The sequence below is a fragment of the Clinocottus analis genome, unplaced genomic scaffold, assembly GCF_023055335.1.
Source record: "Clinocottus analis isolate CAN_PGR_092001 unplaced genomic scaffold, fCliAna1.0.p SCAF_9, whole genome shotgun sequence".
Classification (NCBI taxonomy): domain Eukaryota; kingdom Metazoa; phylum Chordata; class Actinopteri; order Perciformes; family Cottidae; genus Clinocottus; species Clinocottus analis.
Window position 1 is genome coordinate 17,229,697 of NW_027176251.1, and position 19,542 is coordinate 17,249,238.

The window sequence follows — 19,542 nt, forward strand, 5'->3', positions numbered from 1 at the left end:
ATTGTATGTTTCCTGTGAGCGTGGCATGGAAATACACTTGTGAATAAGTGTGTGTGTGTGTGTGTGTGTGTGTGTGTGTGTGTGTGTGTGTGTGTGTGTGTGTACGTGCGCGTGCGTGCATGTGTGTGGCCGGGTGATTAGCTGACTCGTTGCCACTTGGAAATCTCTTAGGACAGGAGAGAGATATGGAGCAGCGCAATTGAATCCTGGCAGGTAATCTAAGGAAACAGATGGATTTTTTTAGTTATATTTGGCAGCAGATTAGCCACTCCAAAAAAAAAAATCTGCTGTTGCCAACTCTTGTTTGACAATCAGAATATTAGTCCTTGGTCGGGAAGGTCTGCCTGTTAGATTGCCCATTCTGATGAGTGTGCCCCCCTTCCTGCGGATTCAATCCTATCTGTGCTTTCTAAGGCCCCAGCTGTGGTAGCTGGCCAACACCGCACCCCGCACGCCGAGGAGCTTGTCCCCCCTCCCCAGTCCCATCCTGCCCTATCGCGCCGTGCCAGCGCCCCGTGCCAGAGGAAGTTATCAGCACTCTATCCTCTGCCCCCTAATCCTCGTTGGGGTGCAGAGAAAGTGTTAAGCGGCACGTCTTCTGGCATTTGTTGAGAGAGGTAGAATGAACAGGTGTCTCTAGCCCTAATCGACTGTCTTTGAATGAGCTGCTATTTTTAGTGCACACTGCTTTTCTTTTTTTCCTTTTTCTTGGCCTTTTTCCCCCAGTGGAATGTACAGTAGAGGTGGTGTGCAACCTGCAGGGATAATGCTGACACGGTGCATGTTAGTTTCTCCTTTTGTGGCTGGGCGGACACATTATTCAAGGTATTTTTAGTTGTTTTTCTATTTTGGAGGGAGTGGGACTAATTCACACACATTAGTGTCCTTTGGTTTGGGTTTGGTCTGCCATAAGTACCAACAATGTCCAAATGGAGTGATGATTACCAAGTACTGTCAAATAAAAACATGGTGTGGAAGTGTGACAGTGGCACTACAAGTTAGTGGATTCCTCATGGTTCTATAGCTTTCCCCTCAATCAAAGCAAATGCTGTTGATATGTATAAGTTGAAATTGTGACATGCAGATTTGCAGATATTACACAAATTGTACATTTTTATTGTGATTTTATGAAAAAAGGCCATGGTAATGTGAAATAACATGCATATGAAGGCATTTTCATAACATTTTCATTCAACTAAAATGAGAAAGGTTATTTTATTTTTCTATTTAAAAAAGTTAGGCATTACACATATAGTGAATCATAGAGATACCAGATCAATATTGATCAAGTCACTGAACTAGATAGATTGTTTTCAGAAATTGTGGCATTTAATCACGACTTCATTGCATGGATCAATTCAAAATGAAACCTTCCATATAATGCGTCATCAAACTAGATGCATCAAAAACACTATTCTGTACTGCACCGATAAACACTCTGTATCAGAACCGAATTTTGGAGCGCCTCCAGAGCCAGTGATCACTTGCCTCCGAGTGATTTCAGGCAGACATTACCTTTATCTCCTGGCAGCACTGACTGGTCGGTGCTGTGTTAACGATGTATGTACTTTGGAGAGCCAGATCACTCCCTTATGATGTGATTATCACTCTGGTCTGTGGTGGACTCGGAGGGGCCAGCTTTGTCACCGCCTGAGATCCCACCTCTGCACACACCCCTACTGTTCATCGCTTCTCCCATCAACATCTGGCCAGCTTCTCTGAGTGAAATACAAAGGTCCTGAGCTGCAGTTTGCTCAAAGAAGGGATTAGAGAGAGAGAGAGAGAGAGAGAGAGAGAGAGAGAGAGAGAGACTGGCCGGGCTGGGTATGGGGAGGTGGTGTAATTGGAAAGTAATTACGCTTCGGGTGGCATGTGTGGGAGCTCAGAACAGTGTGACAGATAATACTGTCTGCTATTCGTGACAAAAAGAAACAGAAGTAGATGTCAGAGTGCAGCTGGCAAAGTGACGAAAGTGCATTCACTTTCACTGAAAATAGTCCCAACAGATAAACCTTTACACAGAGGCAGACCAGCACGTTTTGGAACATTGATTTTGTTGACGGTAGTAAATTGTCATCAGTGTTACTCTCACGCAGAGAGAGAGAGTTTTTGGTCACTTTGACCACGCTGTCAAGGCAATGTGGACACGACAATGGACATTAGCTATCACTTGTCTCTTTTACAACTTTTGTTGTTGTTGTTGAAAACAGCTGCTTACACTGCTGCTGGAAAGACATTGATGAGAGCTGCAAGACTGAACTAAAAGGGGTGGTAAAAAAAATCTTTGGACAATAGGTGAGCTCAGTGGTGAGCAGGGTCGTCCTTCAATCAGAGGATCGGCGGTTCGAGCCCCCATGTCTATGTGTCCTTGAGCACGACACTTAACCCTAAATTGCTCTCGTAGCTGTGCCTACGGTGTGTTGATATTATTGATGTGGCACCAAGCATGGTAGCTCCTCCCATCAGTGTGTGAATGGATGAATGATGTCATGTAGTGTTAAAGTGCTTTGAGTGGTCGGAAGACTAGAAAAGCACTATTCAAGTATGGGTCCATTTTCCATATTCGTGTTTGGACTGAACGACTGACTGCGTCATCTCTTCCGGGCCTTTACTTTTTGTTCAAGCGTCATGTGTGCGTCTGCCGCTCGTCAGCAGCTATAGTGAGTGTGGCCGACCTTCGCTCTGGGCGTGTCGCAATGTAAGGTTTCAGGGCTGGTGGTGCAGCCAATGCATTTTGTCTGAACACAACTGTGGCATAGGAGTAGCAGGGAACGAGAGAGAGAGAGAGAGAGAGAGAGAGAGAGAGAGAGAGAGAGAGAGAGAGAGAGAGAGAGAGAGAGAGAGAGACAGAACAGGTAATGTGCTAAGCATCTTCTCCTCTCCTTTTCTTCCTCCATCCCCTCCGCTTATTAGCAGGGATGTCTTCAGAGGGCTCAGATTAATTCAATCTGTGGGATCTTACTAAAATGTGCAGGTCCTCGTGACAGTCCACCGGTGTAATTGTCCTGCTGTCTGTACAGAAGGCGCCGCCTCGATCCAGTTCTCCTATAGGGATCCCTTTCTCCCATCCGAGTTTGAAAGAAATCCCAAACGACAGAGTAGCAGACATGGACCCATGTGGAACACTTTCACAAACTGCTTATAGTTTCAGTTTCTGTTATCTGATATCTATAATAATACATTGAAAGACGAGGCGAAGACAAACGTCAGACTCTGACATTAAAAAACATTTTCATGTCAGTTTATGTCCAATTAGATAAAGATTTCTTTTCATTAATCTGCTACCAACTTGTTTTTTCTTATCAAATAGTATGCACACTACTTTCTCTCTTGAATTGTCCCTTTGTCTATTAGATATTAGAAACAAACAAATTATATTCACATTGACAACACACACACACACACACACACACACACACACACACACACACACTTAAACAAAACTCCTCACATATTTCCTCATAGAACTCCAGGAATCTAGTTCTTGGAAGTTTTTAAGCAGCACATCTGTCCACTAGAGAGCAGTGTAGCACCAGTCATGTTCAGAGCAGCGTGCTCCTCCATGCACAGACCAGTGAAGCGGAGAAGGTGGAAACCCAAACACAGGACAAAATAAGAACAACAAGAGGCTAAAAATAACAGCAGCATGTGGCTTACAAAGAATCACAACTGCCACACAATGAGACTGAGAAAAGAGAGATTCTGAATCTTTTAGTGAGACGCAAAGATGCTCGACACAAACCCTTTTGCTAACCCTGTATCAGGGTGTTTTTCTTATTTTGTGTACCTTTTGGAGTACCATGTGAAGCAGAGTGCAGGTTATGGAGGGATGGAAAACAGAGACTCAGCAGCTGGGATACTGAGGACGTCACTTGTGACATTTTACACTCACTAATTTTACTGCCCTATGTCAAACAATACGCTCCGCTCACACTCCCACATGCACACGTATGAGTACAGTGCTCTCACACACACACACACACACACACACACACACACACACACACACACACACACACACACACACACACACACACACACATTTTGTCCGGCAGCTGTCCAGGCAGGCAGGCAGCAAGCTGGATCAGATAAATATGAGGCTTGTAATGCGACCACAGAGACGGAGCTGATGGGATCAATACAGAACGGCGCTGCAGGTCATCGGGAGAACACAGCGAGAGGATAAATATGGACTGGCTCATGGGAAAACAGAGCGGCGAGACTGATGGGTACACAGGACTCTGTCTTCTCTTGTGTGTTCTCTCACCCGTCTGACGCAGATCAGACAGACAGGTTTCTCTCTCCACCTCTAGCTAACCTAGACTGCTGTGAGGCGATAGTTCTGAGCCTTGAGGAGTTTGATGGCATATGTGTACACACTGGGGTCCAGTATTTCTACTCGTAGACCTTTTATTCATTGGGCGATAGATTTGGTTCATGGTGTGAAAGCTATTTCAGAGGCTTTTTAGTTCCAGCAACAAATGTCTGGAGGAAAAAAAAAACGTGAATACTCTTAGTTTAATTTATGTCTTCTTCATGTTTTATGTAATTTTAATTGAAATATCTGTAAGCTGGACCTAGTTTCATAAGAACACTGATACTGGTATAAATTGGCCAATGTTAATCTTCAGTATCAGGCCAGAGAGTTAAACGTTGGTGTGCCGCGATCAGAAAAACAGATCAACTAACACATTTAATTTCCCTCAGCTATATGAAGGGGACTGTGCCTTTTGTAAGCTTGTGATGAGGTGTGTGTTAAGTTCTGACGTGTGAATCTCAGCTGTCTCTGTTCTGCTTGTGACAACTGCTCTTAAACCAGGAGAGAGAGCGAGAGGCTGAACTGGCGGCTTCAGTGTTAAAGGGTTTGCACATAGATATGTGGTGTTTGCTGGGTGTGTGTGTGTGTGTGTGTGTGTGTGTGTGTGTTTGAGTGCTGCTCGTGCTGTCTTAATTAGTCTGGCTACACCTATTACAGCTTCTTAAACTCTTCCACATGTGGAATGTGTAATGTTTGTGTGTGTAAAGACTTTGCATGTTTAATGACGGCTGTAACACTCTAGTAACTCCTGCTCTTGTTTTTTTGAGACAATGTGGTCCTGAGAGGGAAAGTCTACTGTATAGATTTTGTAAGACATTGTCACAGCAATTTGCAATTTTCTGGCGGTTTGGTTTTCATTTAGTCTGTTGTGTTGAGTTTTTATCCACACAGGTTTTTGGACATCCACCTCGGTTGTAGTCCAACACAATTGGGTGACCTGAACTTTGCGTGTCGAACAGAAACCGTTCCCTGAACCTTTTCTTAGTAGTTCTAGTGAAAATTGTCGCGACTGCAGATTGTGGCTTTTAAAATATTTAAATGTAATCTTTCAATACTTAGAGCACCACAAAAGTCTAAAAGTGAGACAATTTGTCTTTGTGCAATTCAGGGAAACAGATAATTCAAATCAAAAAAGTTGATGTTTGATGTTTAACGACCTCGCTATTAGTTTGGGTTGGGCGACATGGACAAAATCAAATATCACAATGTTTTTGACCAATTTTCTTGAGATAGATATTGTCACAAAGTTTATTACACAATGACATTTCTTATAAATAATCATCAGTTATATGGAAATAAAAGCAAGTAAAGGAAAACGATAATCCCCCTCCTAAAATATCACCACTTTACTGGAATCAGCCTTTAAAACCAGGAAACTACACTGAGGCCGTATTATGATATCCAAAATCGGAGATTCTCATATCATAATATCAATATAATCTTGATATATTTCCTAGCCCTACCATCAGTCAAAAGGACTCGAATCAAGCATTGTGTTACTCTACTTAATTAAACTTCACTCAGTATGAGCTACTGCTTCCTTCCTCACCAAAGCTTGCAATTTAAAGGCAGTGCTCAGACGTCTGCTGTGCTTACTCTGAACTTGTGCAGATGCCTGGCTATATTTCTGGAAATGGTTGGCCCATGGTGATGGGGCCACTATTAATAATGAATTCCTCTGGTAGTGGTGTCTATGCACTTTGGATCCACCCTCTCGTTGTAAAGAACCAAAGTGCCATAAAAAGCAACGTTTGTTCATGCTAGCACATTCAGTATGAAAGAGGATGTTACTCACATGAAGCAGTCATTTTAAGTTGAAGTTGGTTCAAAATCCTTACTTACTTTACATCATCTTTAAAGTCATTCTGAAAGTCCCCCCCACCCCTCCATGTTGTTCAATTCATTACCATTGTCATCACTGCATTGTCATTTCCATCAAAGCATCATCTATAATATCTTGAATATTATTCATTTTATAGTATTATTTGTCATACGCATCTCCAGTGCTATCAGTTGTGTCGATATTTTATGTCCTTTCGATTGTTTTCCTCATCTCTTTGTGTTCTGTATGCACTGAGCTGTGCACACCTTTTTTTCTTTTTTTCTTTTCTTTTTTTTTTATGTTTTAGGATCAAAGAAGAACCAAAGCCTCAGCCAGCACAGTAAGTGAACTGCATTACCCAGAGTGCTCTAGGCTTTGACACTTCTTCCTGTCAGTGGGTGCTGTGTGCTTCATGTGGCTTTCTCCTCTTCGTCTGGGAGGAAAACGATAGAGATGTCGCTGATGTCATGGAAGGCAGCTCAATGATTTGCACCGTGGCATTTTGTTTTTGCAAGCTTTGAATGATTTGCATCGACCAGGCGGTTGAATTCTGTGCTGGGAACCAAACGGGCGACTTCTGTGACATCAGTGATGGCGGCTTTTCCTCTCGACCAGCTTTGATATAGCCAGGCCCACCCTCTCCCAGAACCCTTCCCCTTGACCCTGGTCTCCAACTGGCTGCCCATTCTCACCCGGTGTCTCATATCTGCATTCTGATTGGCTTGTGCAGCCACGTAATTAAATCACAAATGTGTACTAGATGCACATGCCCTGCTCCGCTGTACTGTAGCTGCATTTTGACGAAATCCACCTGCAGGGCAAACCAGTCTGATAACCTGACCCCTGCTGCACCACCAGGCTGGAATAAATGACACTCCTGTTACCCTCAGCTGAGCGTTTGATGCAGCTCTCATTTCCATTGGCTGAAGAGCTTTCCTGCTTCTTCTCTCCTTCCCTCTACTGTAAGTTTGTCTGTATCCTCTTTCTGACCTTCTTCTATTTTTCTCTCTGTATTTCTGACACTGTCTGGTTGTCAATGTTCCACAAATCGCCGCTCCTGCCCGTGTCCCGACCTCCTCCTCTCTCTGCGCTGGTTGTAGTGAATGTCCCCGCTACTGTTCACTTCTTAGAATCTGACCTGCTTCCTTAAAAAAACAAACATTTTCAGGACAGATTGTTTTCTCCTATGATGACTCATTGCGATGTTCCAGTCACACTTTGCTTATTTGAACAGGTGGTTTCCCTTTAGTGGGATCACTGAGCTGGTAAATAACGTCCTTCAGCCCCAGCAAAAGTCCCAAAATGACAAGGAGCCAGAGCAAGATGCGTAAGTAATAGTACAAACCCCTTTTCTGATCTCCCAGCAGGCACAAACACACAGTATGTTTGACCCTATAGTGGATATTCAACAATGTCATACTATTCCTCGGTACTCCATATTATTATTTATACATGACATTAAATGTAATGCTGCGTGAGGTGGAACCAGTACAAATATACTAAATTCAAGAAGAAACACAGGTATCATATACATATATGTTTATGTATTACTTGGCCCTGATATTATTTATGTTATGCGTAGCACTCAATGGGCTACGCAAGATTTTTTAAATGAATATATTTAAAATAAGCATCCATTAAAAAATCCTTTTAAAAAGTAAATAAATAAATATTCAATAAAATATAAGTGTAAGTTCATAAACTTGAATTGTACATATTCTATATTAAATCAGACATTGATGGCACAGCACTGTGTATAACATGCTTACAAAATGACATGATTAAAATGCTCTTCACTGGTCAGGGAGTAATTGGCTGAAAAAATATGAAATAAGGATTTTGTAACCAGCCAAGAGTTTATTTTATCAGGACACATTAGTGCAGTAAATTGTAACTTAAATTGCATTATGCCGATGGGGGTTCTGTTCCAATAAGTCCCTGCAGCCATCACATCACATGAGACAGCATTGCCAATATCAGGGCTTTGGAGGTGGAATTTACTCATTAATTTGATTAATTACACCTGTGCTTTTCCTGCTTGAATAAGTCAAGATGTTTTCTGTGAAAAAAGCGCATCAAAGGAACTCAAAGAGGATTTAAAGGACATAGTAGCTCTTAGAAGACAAATGCTGAAATGACACATAAAGTAAGTTTTAATTTAACCAAAAATTCATAAGCTAGAAATTAATGTTTCCTTTTTTTTTATGACAATGTGAAATTGTCTTGTACTATGCGTCACTATTGCGCCTTTAGCCTCGTTTAGCTTATTTTGTTTTTCAGGCGTGAAAAGTAATGTAGGATAAGGCTAGCTACTTATACGTTCAGCTACAATGCTGGCTTCAACCTCATTTCCAACAGCAGCAGGAAACAGTTTTTAACAAATACACTAATAATTAGCTAGCTAACACTACAACATAAAATAAGTACTCTGTTCCTAAAAGGCAGCACAAAGCTAGTTGGTCAGGACAGCAGCTACCAAGCTAAAGACAGATCAAGTAATATATATTTTCTTTGTTTGTATACACCAAGCCAGAGCAGGAAGAATAATAAATATTGGACTTAAATTTGTCAAACGTCCAGAAACTTAACCATTAATAAATGGTAATGTTGTTCTTCGTCTGCTAGCGTTAGCTAAATGTGTAAACAGTGGTATAAAAAAGGAGCTTGCGGAGAGGCTCGTAGTTCACCCTCGCTGTCGGGTCTGTCATATGTCCAAAAGAGAGAGGCTCAGATTACTGGCTGTGTGTAGCCGCTCTGGTGCGGCCCAGAGGTAAGAGAGCTCCGATACGCTAGCATGAGATGGGACAATGAGCAGCGTATGATTACTCGTCAGCAGTGTCACCTACATTTGACCGTGTTTGACCGAATAAGCAAACCCCTCTGGCATGGGCACTGTGTACCAGCTGCCTGCTGCCACTTAAATTTCTCATTCAAAACTCACTGCTATGTGTAATGTATTTACTCTCCACTTAAACCGTTCATTTTATTTGCGCCTTGATATCTATCTCAGTGTGCAGTTTAAAATCAACATATTATTTAATACAGACTGCAGTCAAATTTGTAAAACATTTAGCCTATTTAGCCCCCCAAGAAGTGAGTGAATGTTGGAAGAAGTGACCTGATACAGAGAATTGGGAGAGGTAATCATTGGTTATCTTCAACTGCGCTTCTCAGTGGCCTTAGACCTATCTATAGAGCAGAGAGCATTTGTCCTTGTATTGGCCAGGATAAAGCTCATGTCTCTGTAAACATTTAAGTGTAAACGGAGATTAAGTGGGAATAAAACACGATTGTTTGTCGTTTTATTCCCTTGATTCTCTGAGACAGTGGCTCTACCCGTTGTATCACAGTCTTCATCACTCTGTAATCAGGCCCTCTGTCAGTAAATTAGATTTGGTGGGATCTGTTAAACAAGGCAACATACTAATCTCTGCTTGGTAAACACACAAAGGCTGTGACACAATTAGCCCTTTAATCCCTCAGTGGGTACAACAGGGAGGCATGCCAGTGGCATTCCATCTAATGTTTAGATGGCACACAGAGACACAGATAGTCCTCAGGTGCTGTGTGGGCATTGCGTTTGGGCCCGAAAAGGTTGTGGGCAAAGGAAGCACGTTTATCTCAAACGCAGAGCTGTATGTGGTAAAAGGATAGCGTCGCTCAATAATTCACAAGTGCTAATGAATGTTGCAGGGGATATGTGGGGCGAAACCAATTCTAATCGCCATATTATGAAGTCAGCCCAGTGTTTAGTTTCCAAGGAGACGCTCAATTGACATGTGTCATACAAAATGCATGCGAAGAGTCATGCAGGTTTTTTTTTTCAGTAGGCTCTTAGGTAGGACTTGTTAGGAGTTAAGGATCTACTGTATGAGATCAGGTGTAATGTATCAGAAGGAGGCCATCTATAGGACACACACAGTAACACAATAGACTTTGCCCTGACAAATGCTTTATGGATGGTGGGCTTGACTGCGTGTGACACAAATGATGTCCTATGAGAAATAATACAGAGAAACAATGGCAATGAGAGTGTGAATTGGTAATATCATTATCCAACAGGATGGCAGTAGGTGGTTCTTTGTCTCACCTTACGACTGTCCCAATATAGAAACACAGGTGCAAATGATTCATTAAACGCAGGGGAACCTGAGAAAGTGGAATTAAGTGATGTTCTTAAACTTGCAAAGCAAATTAGATATCCCTCCCCCGTTGTTTTTGGTAGCGATGTGGTATCGAAGAGGAGCTCAGCTTTGAAGCTTCTGAGGTCATGTGACTGCTTGTCAAAATCTCACTCACTGCACACGTCTGCAATTGTATCAGTTAGTCTGCTCATAGTACGAGGCCTTTGGGTGAGTGTGAATTTAAAAACAGGACGTAACGGAGACTACTGGTGCGCATGATCTAACTATGCCATAAACATCTGCATGTGTCTGCCAGTTAGACGATAACAGGGGCATGATTATTTATTTATTCTATATGCCACACACAATGCATACATCATATGAGTTTGTGTGGAGTTGTTTCACAAACACATTTGAAGTAAAAAGGAAAATAGGTCAATGTTATGCTGATAAATGTCTATTTAAAAGGACAGTCCCTTGACAGGCTTTTAGTAACTTAGACTAAAACTGATGTTGCATTGGCTCTCATTTTATACTACATATATGCATTGAATACATAAATGAATCAAACGCAGCGCTTCTCGTCTTCTAGGTCACCAAACTGCATCGCCCTTTTCCTAACCTCTGTCCTTCCTATTTGCCTGCAGGAAGTTGCACCAGCAGTTTGAATCGTACAAGGACCAGGTTAAGAAGATGGGGGAGGAGACCAAGCCGACCCAGGACCTGAAGAGCGAAGCCCCAACCTGCGGGATATGCCACAAAACCAAGTTTGCCGATGGCTGTGGCCACCTCTGTTCATATTGCCAAACGAAATTCTGTGCTCGGTGCGGAGGACGAGTGTCTCTGCGGTCAAATAAGGTAACACTGGCTCGCAAGCTCGGTATTATCCATTTATAAGGACACACACACACAGGCACACACATGCAGATGTCCCACCCTTGGGCAAATTCCTCCCTACACTTCTATTTGAAATCCAAGGTTATGAAACATTGCAGTGAAATCGTAATCTGGGAAGTGAGCCAACAGCAATAGCTCGACTAGCTACTAATGTTTCTGAGATTATCAGCATCTACTCCAGCACCGTCTCTCTGCATGCCTTTATACTAAATCTATTCACTCGCATGTGTTGGTTAACAGCTGTATATTTCGTATTCATATTTACTGTAATTTACAGTTGTTCTATTTCACCACTGGAGGGAAGTGTTACTCCTTTTCACTTCCCACAAAGGAACCTTATGGCGGCTTTTGTAAAACTAACATCTGTAAAATCCTCCCCACAGACTAAGCCAAAGCTTTTAGTATCAGACTGCTTAAATTTGAATCATGAGCGTGAGTGTTTTTATGCGATGCCATCCAATCCTTTGCTGTTGGAGTATGTGACAGTACTACCAGGACCTACTAATGCCACTCACAATCTCTCTCTCTCTCTCTTTCCTGCCCCCCACACCCTTCTGTCTCCCTCTTTCTGCTGCATTCCTGCTCTCATGGAATTGCAACAGGAGGACAAAGTGGTTAGCAAATCCTTTTTCTACGTTTCTTGGGAGTGTGCCTGCACACACACATTGTTCATGAAATACTGTGATATGTATACTTTTATATATTTACACATATACAGCAGCCAACGATGACCAGAATAGTCCTGTCTGTGAGTCAACCATGTTATGCTGAAATAAACACTAGTTCATTGAATAAAAGGGTACAACATGTTTTGATATTGTGCTTCTCAAACAGAGATACAAAGTTAAGTAAAAAGCCAGCTAGGATTGGAATTAAAAGGGATAAAGCTTAAACAAAAATCACCCAATAAACAAGCACCACCAATTTTCTTTTAAAATCTGTCTCTTGTGAGTCGCAGAACCTTTTGTAGGTGATGAATTAAATGCCTGGAGTACCACTTTAAGCATAATGTTGTCATTCAAATAAGACCTTTCTTTTTAAGTGATTATGTAGCTACAGAACAAATTTTGTTCCAATTCCTGACAAATATTGCTTTGTAATAATATGTTCTCCAACAAGCAGTTGAGTCAGATAGTTTTTGTAACTACACTATTGGTAGAAATGGTTTTGATCAATATGAAACCCCATACCCGATCCAATCGATCACAATTCAATGCTAACATGTAGTCCTACATGTGATGCAAAGAACAATATAGATCAGAAAGGAAAAGCTAGAATGACTGATTGCAGTATTGAATACCCTCTGGGATTATCTGCATCTGTGTTGTATTTGTTTAGTTAGCTACACAAAGATGAACACTTCTCAGGGGTCATATCATTGTCCTTATCCATGTATGACATAGATTTCCCATAGCTGTCTTATCTCCAACTTGCTAGTGTTAAGCTGTTGACTGCCAAACAGTAACTATATGGTCTATAAGTCACACTGGAGGGAAGCTCATACACACCAGCAAGGTTCGATCCAACCAAACGGATTAGCATGAACACTGGAAGAGACCTTTATACCTGCTGCTCCCTCTGACGCCAAGACCCCAGTTGAACAGGCTGCCATTGTTCGCTGGTAGATAATAGCTGGGAGATTGGTTACCTTGTTGTACAGATGGTGTTGAGTAATAACAGTGGCAGCAGCCTAGCGATGTGCAGTCGGGGCATTGGCAGAGAAGCCCTGGAATGTGCCACTGAGGCAATGCCAGCTATTTACCTGGTGGTGCCCTGGCCTCCCGGCAGTCAAGGTTAATTCTCCATACACACCGTGGATGCTGGTGTTAATGCTGCTTAATGTAATGTAAGGACACTCTATACTTGTCTGTACTGAGATACAGCTGCAACACCTGAAGAATAATGCAGGAATAACATTTGATCCCAGTCCAGAGAAGTCACTCCACTGTTTGTGCTTAACAATACTGTCATATTTCCTTTTGCAGATATGCCTTCAGAACTCAAGTATAAACACAGAGAAAGTGCTTATGCATTGACTTGTCTTCAGCATGGGAGCAGAGTAAGCATTTATGATACAGAAGTTCAGATGACAGCGTCAGTTGTCCAGCTTGGAAATGAGCATGATAGATGGCGAAGGGGATTGGGTGTGGGTTAGTTCACTAGTCCTCTCCTTATACACAGTTTTCTACTTATCTGGTACTGAGTACAGTGTCTCTGATTATTATATACAGGGTCAGCATGGGCCATTGAAGGCAGGGGTTGTATTTTAGCTAAGACCAGATGAAAAGATTTTCCTCCAGTTCTTATAGATAGATAGATAGATAGATAGATAGATAGATAGATAGATAGATAGATAGATAGATAGATAGATAGATTGTTTGTCTATACAATACTTATTAATAATGTTTTTTGAGAAGGTCACAGTGCAACATTAAATGCAAAATATAATAAGTTTCAGTACAGCTATGGTTCGGATAATTGAAAGATGTTGAGTGTTTGTATCAGTCTTAAATTCTCCTGACCTCCCTGTCCTGACACAGAGGGGGGTGGTTGCACAGGGAGATGAAGCTGGCAAGAAGGACCTCTTGTAGCAGTCTGCGTCCCCGCGAAAGTGGATCGGTATCTCACTAAAAGTGTTGTTTCACCAGGAGATTGTTACTAAGAGGATGTGAGGAGGAGACGTCATTGAGTTGAAGCAAGTGAACACCTGATAGCAGTTCACAATTGACCTGATGTTGGGTGACTGGGTGTTGGTTTAAAGCTATTATGTATTGTCAATGATTTTGCAATTCATTGTCTTTTCATTGAGATTTAAGATGAATGTGTAGTCCGACAAAGTGTAGAACTTAGATTGTAGTGTTATAAAGTAGGTTGCTGAGCGATGAAAGTAGTTTTACACTCGCTGCACATTATGCGACCAGTCTGTACGAGACATTAATTGTGAGTTGGTCCACCAGGGCTATTGCGATATTGATTGCGGATTTGTGTGTGTGTGTGTGAGTGTGTGTGTGTGTGTGTGTGTGTGTGTGTGTGTGTGTGTGTGTGTGTGTGTGTGTGTGTGTGTCATGCTTAGCAGGTGTGTGTGGTCATGCTCAGCAGGACACAAGCTTTGATTAACCTGGCATGAAAAATGGGGGCCACATTTTGGTAAACCTTGCTTGTTGGAAATCTTGGATGTCAGTGAAAGAGGTGGCAGCGGTGAAATCTGTCCTTTTTCCATCCGTGTACTCTTTCCCTCTCTCACAGATGGTGACAGCAGTGGCGAGAGAGATCTTGTTCTGCGAAACGCCATTGAATATTTACAAGTGTCTATGTCTGGGGCAGGTAGAGCTATGGCACGCGGGAATGTGATATAGAGGGACTGAGAGTTAAACAGCTCGTAAGGGAATTTAAGTGTTGACCCAACGGAAGACTTGCAGCTCAGCGCAGTAACGTAACGTTTTGCTGAATCTAGATAGTCACCTTATCACAACAAGCTCAATAAAAAAAGACACACTGACAGAATATCTGCCTTGATCATTACTGCTCGCCGATTGAACCAGGTAGATAAGCTTCTATAGTTGTTCAAAGAACAAAGTACAGGGTGATGTTTTGGGAGTGACAAATATAAAATGCCTTTTGATATTGATAAACGCTGTGTCAGTGTTGCAAAGTCCTAGGAATCCCTGCTTGTAACGGTGGCGCTCTCTGCCATTTTCTCTGATGTGACTTCAAAAGGGCCTGAGGAGTAAGTCCTTTGTGATGAGAGCAACTCTTGAAGACGTTTCATGTGCTTCTTGGCCCCTCCACATTTTTGCTATAAAACAGAAGGGGAAGTGTTACAGTACTGTGTGGGGTCCAGTTTTAAACAGCATATCTTAGTGAATTGAATAGATATGCAAGTTTTAAAAGCACCACCGAAATCATTCTCATCATTAAAGATACCATATCTCTTCTTTCCATATGTTGTTAGCTGAATGTGTTATTCTTGTGTGTTAAATATGTCTTAATCCTAACTAACTAATGTATTAGCAATGTTGACGTGACGAGAACTTCGAGCAATGTGACGTTTAAAGGGTGCTAACGATGTTATCTTAATTCCATATTAGACAAAATTATGAACATGGGAAAGATGATGGGCATGCTTTCCACCTCTCAGGTGATAACGTGCTTAGTTTGGTTTGCAGCGCATCCCCCATTTCTAGTTATTTAATTGATCGTCACTGTATGACTCACTGAATCCTCCATTTGTTAGAAAAAAATACATTAAAAAAATAAAATTTTATATATATATATATATATATATATATATATATATATATATATATATATATATATATATATATATATATATATATATATATATTGATTTGCATTTAAACCTAATATGTGGTCACAGCATAGGCTGAGTCGGAAATGACACCGTGTGCTCGGTAAAGCTAACGGACGGCCAGTCGGTGTTCTGCGTCGCCGCGTTGCTCCCTCCGTCCATTGGACTATCTGTGGGAGCAGAGCTGGGACGCACCGCATAAGTAATGAGCTCCCATCAACTCCGGCAGCACACAGACCAACTAATACAGCGGTGGTGGGAATCAGAACGAAATTTGACGCGTTGCTGCTCGGCTCGCGTGTTTTCCTCCCTTCCGTGCTGACATTGAGTCTGGGATTGTTTGACGCGGGTCGATGGATCCAGTGTAACGATTCAAGAGCGGAATCCGGTATTCCCATTCAATATATTGGCGCCTTTCGACGCTGTACTTGCTTTGTCGATAGCGACGAAGAAGAAGACTGCGATTGGTTTCATTGGCTCAGATCAGTCCCCGCTGTAACCTTCACGGTGCTCCTAGCAGCCCGCTGACCGGCAGGCAGCCCGTTGATTGGACTCGGAGCTGTCCGCGGTGCTGAAGGTCGGCTGTTTCTTCGTTCTTCAGCAGCTGCGGACAGTCGTCGCCAGACTACAAGGACTTAAACACGGCAATCTCTCCGCACCGCGCCACGACGTTCTCCGTCAGCGGCACCACCATGGGTAAGCTGAGTGAGCACGAGCCTGCGACTGCATCGCGTTTTTCCCCGGTCATTTTGTTTGTCAGAGATGTGACCATTTCAGCTCTCTCGGGGAGTAGGTCTCAGACAACCCGCCCGCAAACGATGCCATTCGCACGTCCCTTTGAAGACGGAGCGCTTTTGTCAATTTTTTTTGTTGCAGCATTTGCTGACCTTCTTTTTTTGCTTTTATAAAATGACATACTGAATATGGTTTCATTCAGCGCGCATCATGTCTTGTCAAATGCCTTAACGCGTTTATTTAGGTCTGAGAGAGGCTGAAGGGGATGTGGGTCTGACAGTCATTAGACATTTCTGTGTAAAACCACCGGATTGGTACAGTATTCCCCCTCCTCTTCCTCATGTCTCTGAACTTCAAACAAGGAGCATAAATATTCATCAAGTCTATTATTATTACTGGCGCCACACACTAAAATTAGAAGCTCATTAAAATGTAATTCACCACGTGCCGTCAGCGTTGGAGCATGTGAATGTGGGCGCTCCCATTTCATTCTGATTGGCCGCCAAATGAATCACACCAAAACGCCTTGTAAACTTTTTATTTTGGAGAAGTCAATAGAGCAAAAACATATAATAATTCAAAACGTATATATCTGTTTATTTGATTTAGTTATATTACAGTATGCATTGTTGTAGAGAACAATACTATCAAATTCACTTCATGCAATGTTGTCCTGCTCCTCAAAATAATAGTAAGATACATCTGAACGTTCATGGCTATGGATATGTGTAACCCCCAGCTGTGGCAACAATTTGCCCAAGAGTGCATTAGATAGTATCCTTGCCTGTGCTTGAAATGGACTCAGTCCAGACCCAGATGTAGTGAGGAGAACTCCACTCCCTAAACAATGAGTCTTTAATGAGTGGTTCAGTTTACCCCATTCAGGTAGTATAAAAACACCTAAGCAATATGACAGTTAATTTACTGCCACATTAATATTGCAGCGTGGGCCATCTCCAATCTTTGCTTTAGTTCTTTTGGAAGTTTTGTTTTTTGGTATCTGTGCCTTTTTCGGTCAGTCGACAGGAAACTGTGAGACAGACAGCGGGGGTGATGCATCTGAGACCACTGTCCTACCAGGATACTCACGTCAACTCCCAGATAAAATGAATGTGGCAGCAATGAAAAGGCCCTTTTTCAAACCGCCTCCTGTGAAATCAACAGAATCATTTCAGCAATTTTAACATCTACTGTTATGAATGAATGAATGTAAAAGGAATGAAAGCCATTGATTTAATTTACCATTAGAGCTAGCTTTCCATTTGGGCACACTCTGATATGCCTGCAAGGATATACTGCTGATTCACTCCGGAGCCTCTGTTAAGTAATGCTGTAATGCAGTTTAATGGCCACAAGAGAGAGCTCAGTGCTCTCTCTTACTGCAAATCTATCTAGTTTGTATCTGTGTGTGTGTGTGTGTGTGTGTGTGTGTGTGTGTGTGTGTGTGTGTGTGTGTGTGTGTGTGTGTGTGTGTGTGTCTCCTCCAGGGAAATTTTGAATGAAGCAGGAAAGCAAAAAGGGAACATGTACATTACATTGCTGAAGTGTCCATATTATTTCTTATACAGTTATGTGTAGCGTATATAGAGTAGGACTAGTTGGCTCAAATTAGGCTCTTTTTCAAAAATCTGAACCACAACATATTTATGTGAGGCTGTATGGCACACACCATTTTGGAATAAATACATGTTTACTGTCAAAGATAGTCTGTCTTTCAGTGGCGCCATTTGTCGGTGTATTTTTGTTTTGTTGCTGTTCTCGCTCTTCTGAGCAGACACACATATTTTGGAAGATTATATTTGCCGGTATCCCTGAAAACACCTTCAGTCTGAAGAGAAAGTATTAGAAAGGAAATTATTTATCGATCCCACGGCACTGGGTGTTTGTTTCCCTTAATTCAGTGCCCCAGTAAACAGCCTATGGCGCATTTAATAGAGTATATCTTCCTGCCGTTTGCAGCGTGTGGTATAGTGCTAGGTTTTTTTAGCTTTCTATTTTTAGCTGCAGGTTCAATGACTATGAAATGTGCAAACACAGGGAGAAATGGCCCTGCCCGAGGGCCGCAGCCCCAACCCCCTGCCTGCACTCAGCCGTGAAGAGTTAAGCCGGAGGGGAGTGTGTGCGTGTGTGTGTGTGTGTGTGTGTGTGTGTGTGTGTGTGTGTAGGTGTGTGTGTGTGTGTGTTTGTAGTGTCTTGGGCAGAATGGCTACAGTGAAAGCGAACATACCTCTGGCTGTTACAGCTGCTTGACCTGCGTGTGCCATTGTGCATGCATGCAGCTGTTGTGGAGTCGTCGCGTCGGCGTGGTCTATTAGGGAATGATGGGTACTACAGTTTCCTGTCAGTGCGGATTGAGCTCACACTGTCTTTGGCCTGCTTCCCTAGATGGACCGTTAGCGGCCTCATGCTGTGTGATGGCTCTGCCAGTGTGACTAAAGACAGAGAAAAAAAAAAGTGTAATGAATGAAACAACATGTTTCTGTTACTGTCGCATATCTGGCAGGATGCAGCATGATTGGATTTTTCCTTGAATTTTGGTTATTTATAAAATCTGAGAGATTGGAGCATTTGTTCATGATATAATGTTAAAGACCATTTCAACCTAGATGTGGTTTGAATCCATTTGGCATTCTTGACATAGGCTGCTTTTTTCTACAGCCTTAAAGCTCATATTCCACATGCCTCTCTTAACAGTTGATAAAACTCTTTAACCTCTTGGGCCCACGTAGCTCTTTCAAATCCCTTTAGTTCATCTCTAATTGCACCGCTATCAAGCTCAAAACGAGGCTGTTCTTGTTTTGTTTTTTTAGTTCATGTAACGTCTCGGACATTTGAGGATTCAGCCCGAACAGTGACATTTTCCTTACTTTTGCTCTTCCTGCCTATCCAATGTATAAACATCCATTTTCATTCTGACTCCATTCCAAAGTGCAAATCAAATCCAAGCAGTGATGTCTGAGGCTTAGTGTGCTCAACGTTTTCTGGACCCATGCACAATTTCTTTTTTTTATACTATTATGCTACCAAGTATTCACTAATGAGATAAAGGGAGCTTGACATGTTCTGTCGAAAAGCTGAGAATGTGGTTAATTATTATTGGCAGAACAGAGAAATGCACAGCAACGGACTCTGAAGTTAATTGCAGTTCGGACGGGTAAATATGTAGTTCGCGTGTGTAAGTTTTTTGTGAAGGAAATGGGCCGTTTGAGAGAAAGAGAAGGGCAGAATTGAGTAATTAACTACAGGTGATACATTATCTGTTTTATGAATAGACCTCAAACTACATTTTACATTTGATTATTACTAATGGGACTATATTTAGGATAAAGATTGCAAG

General features: G+C 42.1%; 1 protein-coding gene across 36 annotated transcripts in view; it reads left to right on the forward strand.

The window, feature by feature from the left end:
* The window catches only part of rims2a (regulating synaptic membrane exocytosis 2a), a 127,189-nt gene that overhangs the window by 12,251 nt on the left and 95,396 nt on the right, over window positions 1–19,542 (forward strand). For 34 of the 36 annotated variants that reach the window (XM_068569047.1, XM_068569079.1, XM_068569049.1 and 31 more), the window contains exons 3-4: window positions 10,912–11,122; window positions 11,764–11,775. In XM_068569047.1, coding sequence (XP_068425148.1) covers window positions 10,912–11,122; window positions 11,764–11,775 — 223 coding nt within the window. Of the gene's footprint in view, window positions 1–6,447; window positions 6,481–7,374; window positions 7,468–10,911; window positions 11,123–11,763; window positions 11,776–15,686; window positions 16,167–19,542 lie in introns of those variants that run through there. The other 2 variants (XM_068569076.1, XM_068569058.1) reach the window with 2 other exon arrangements.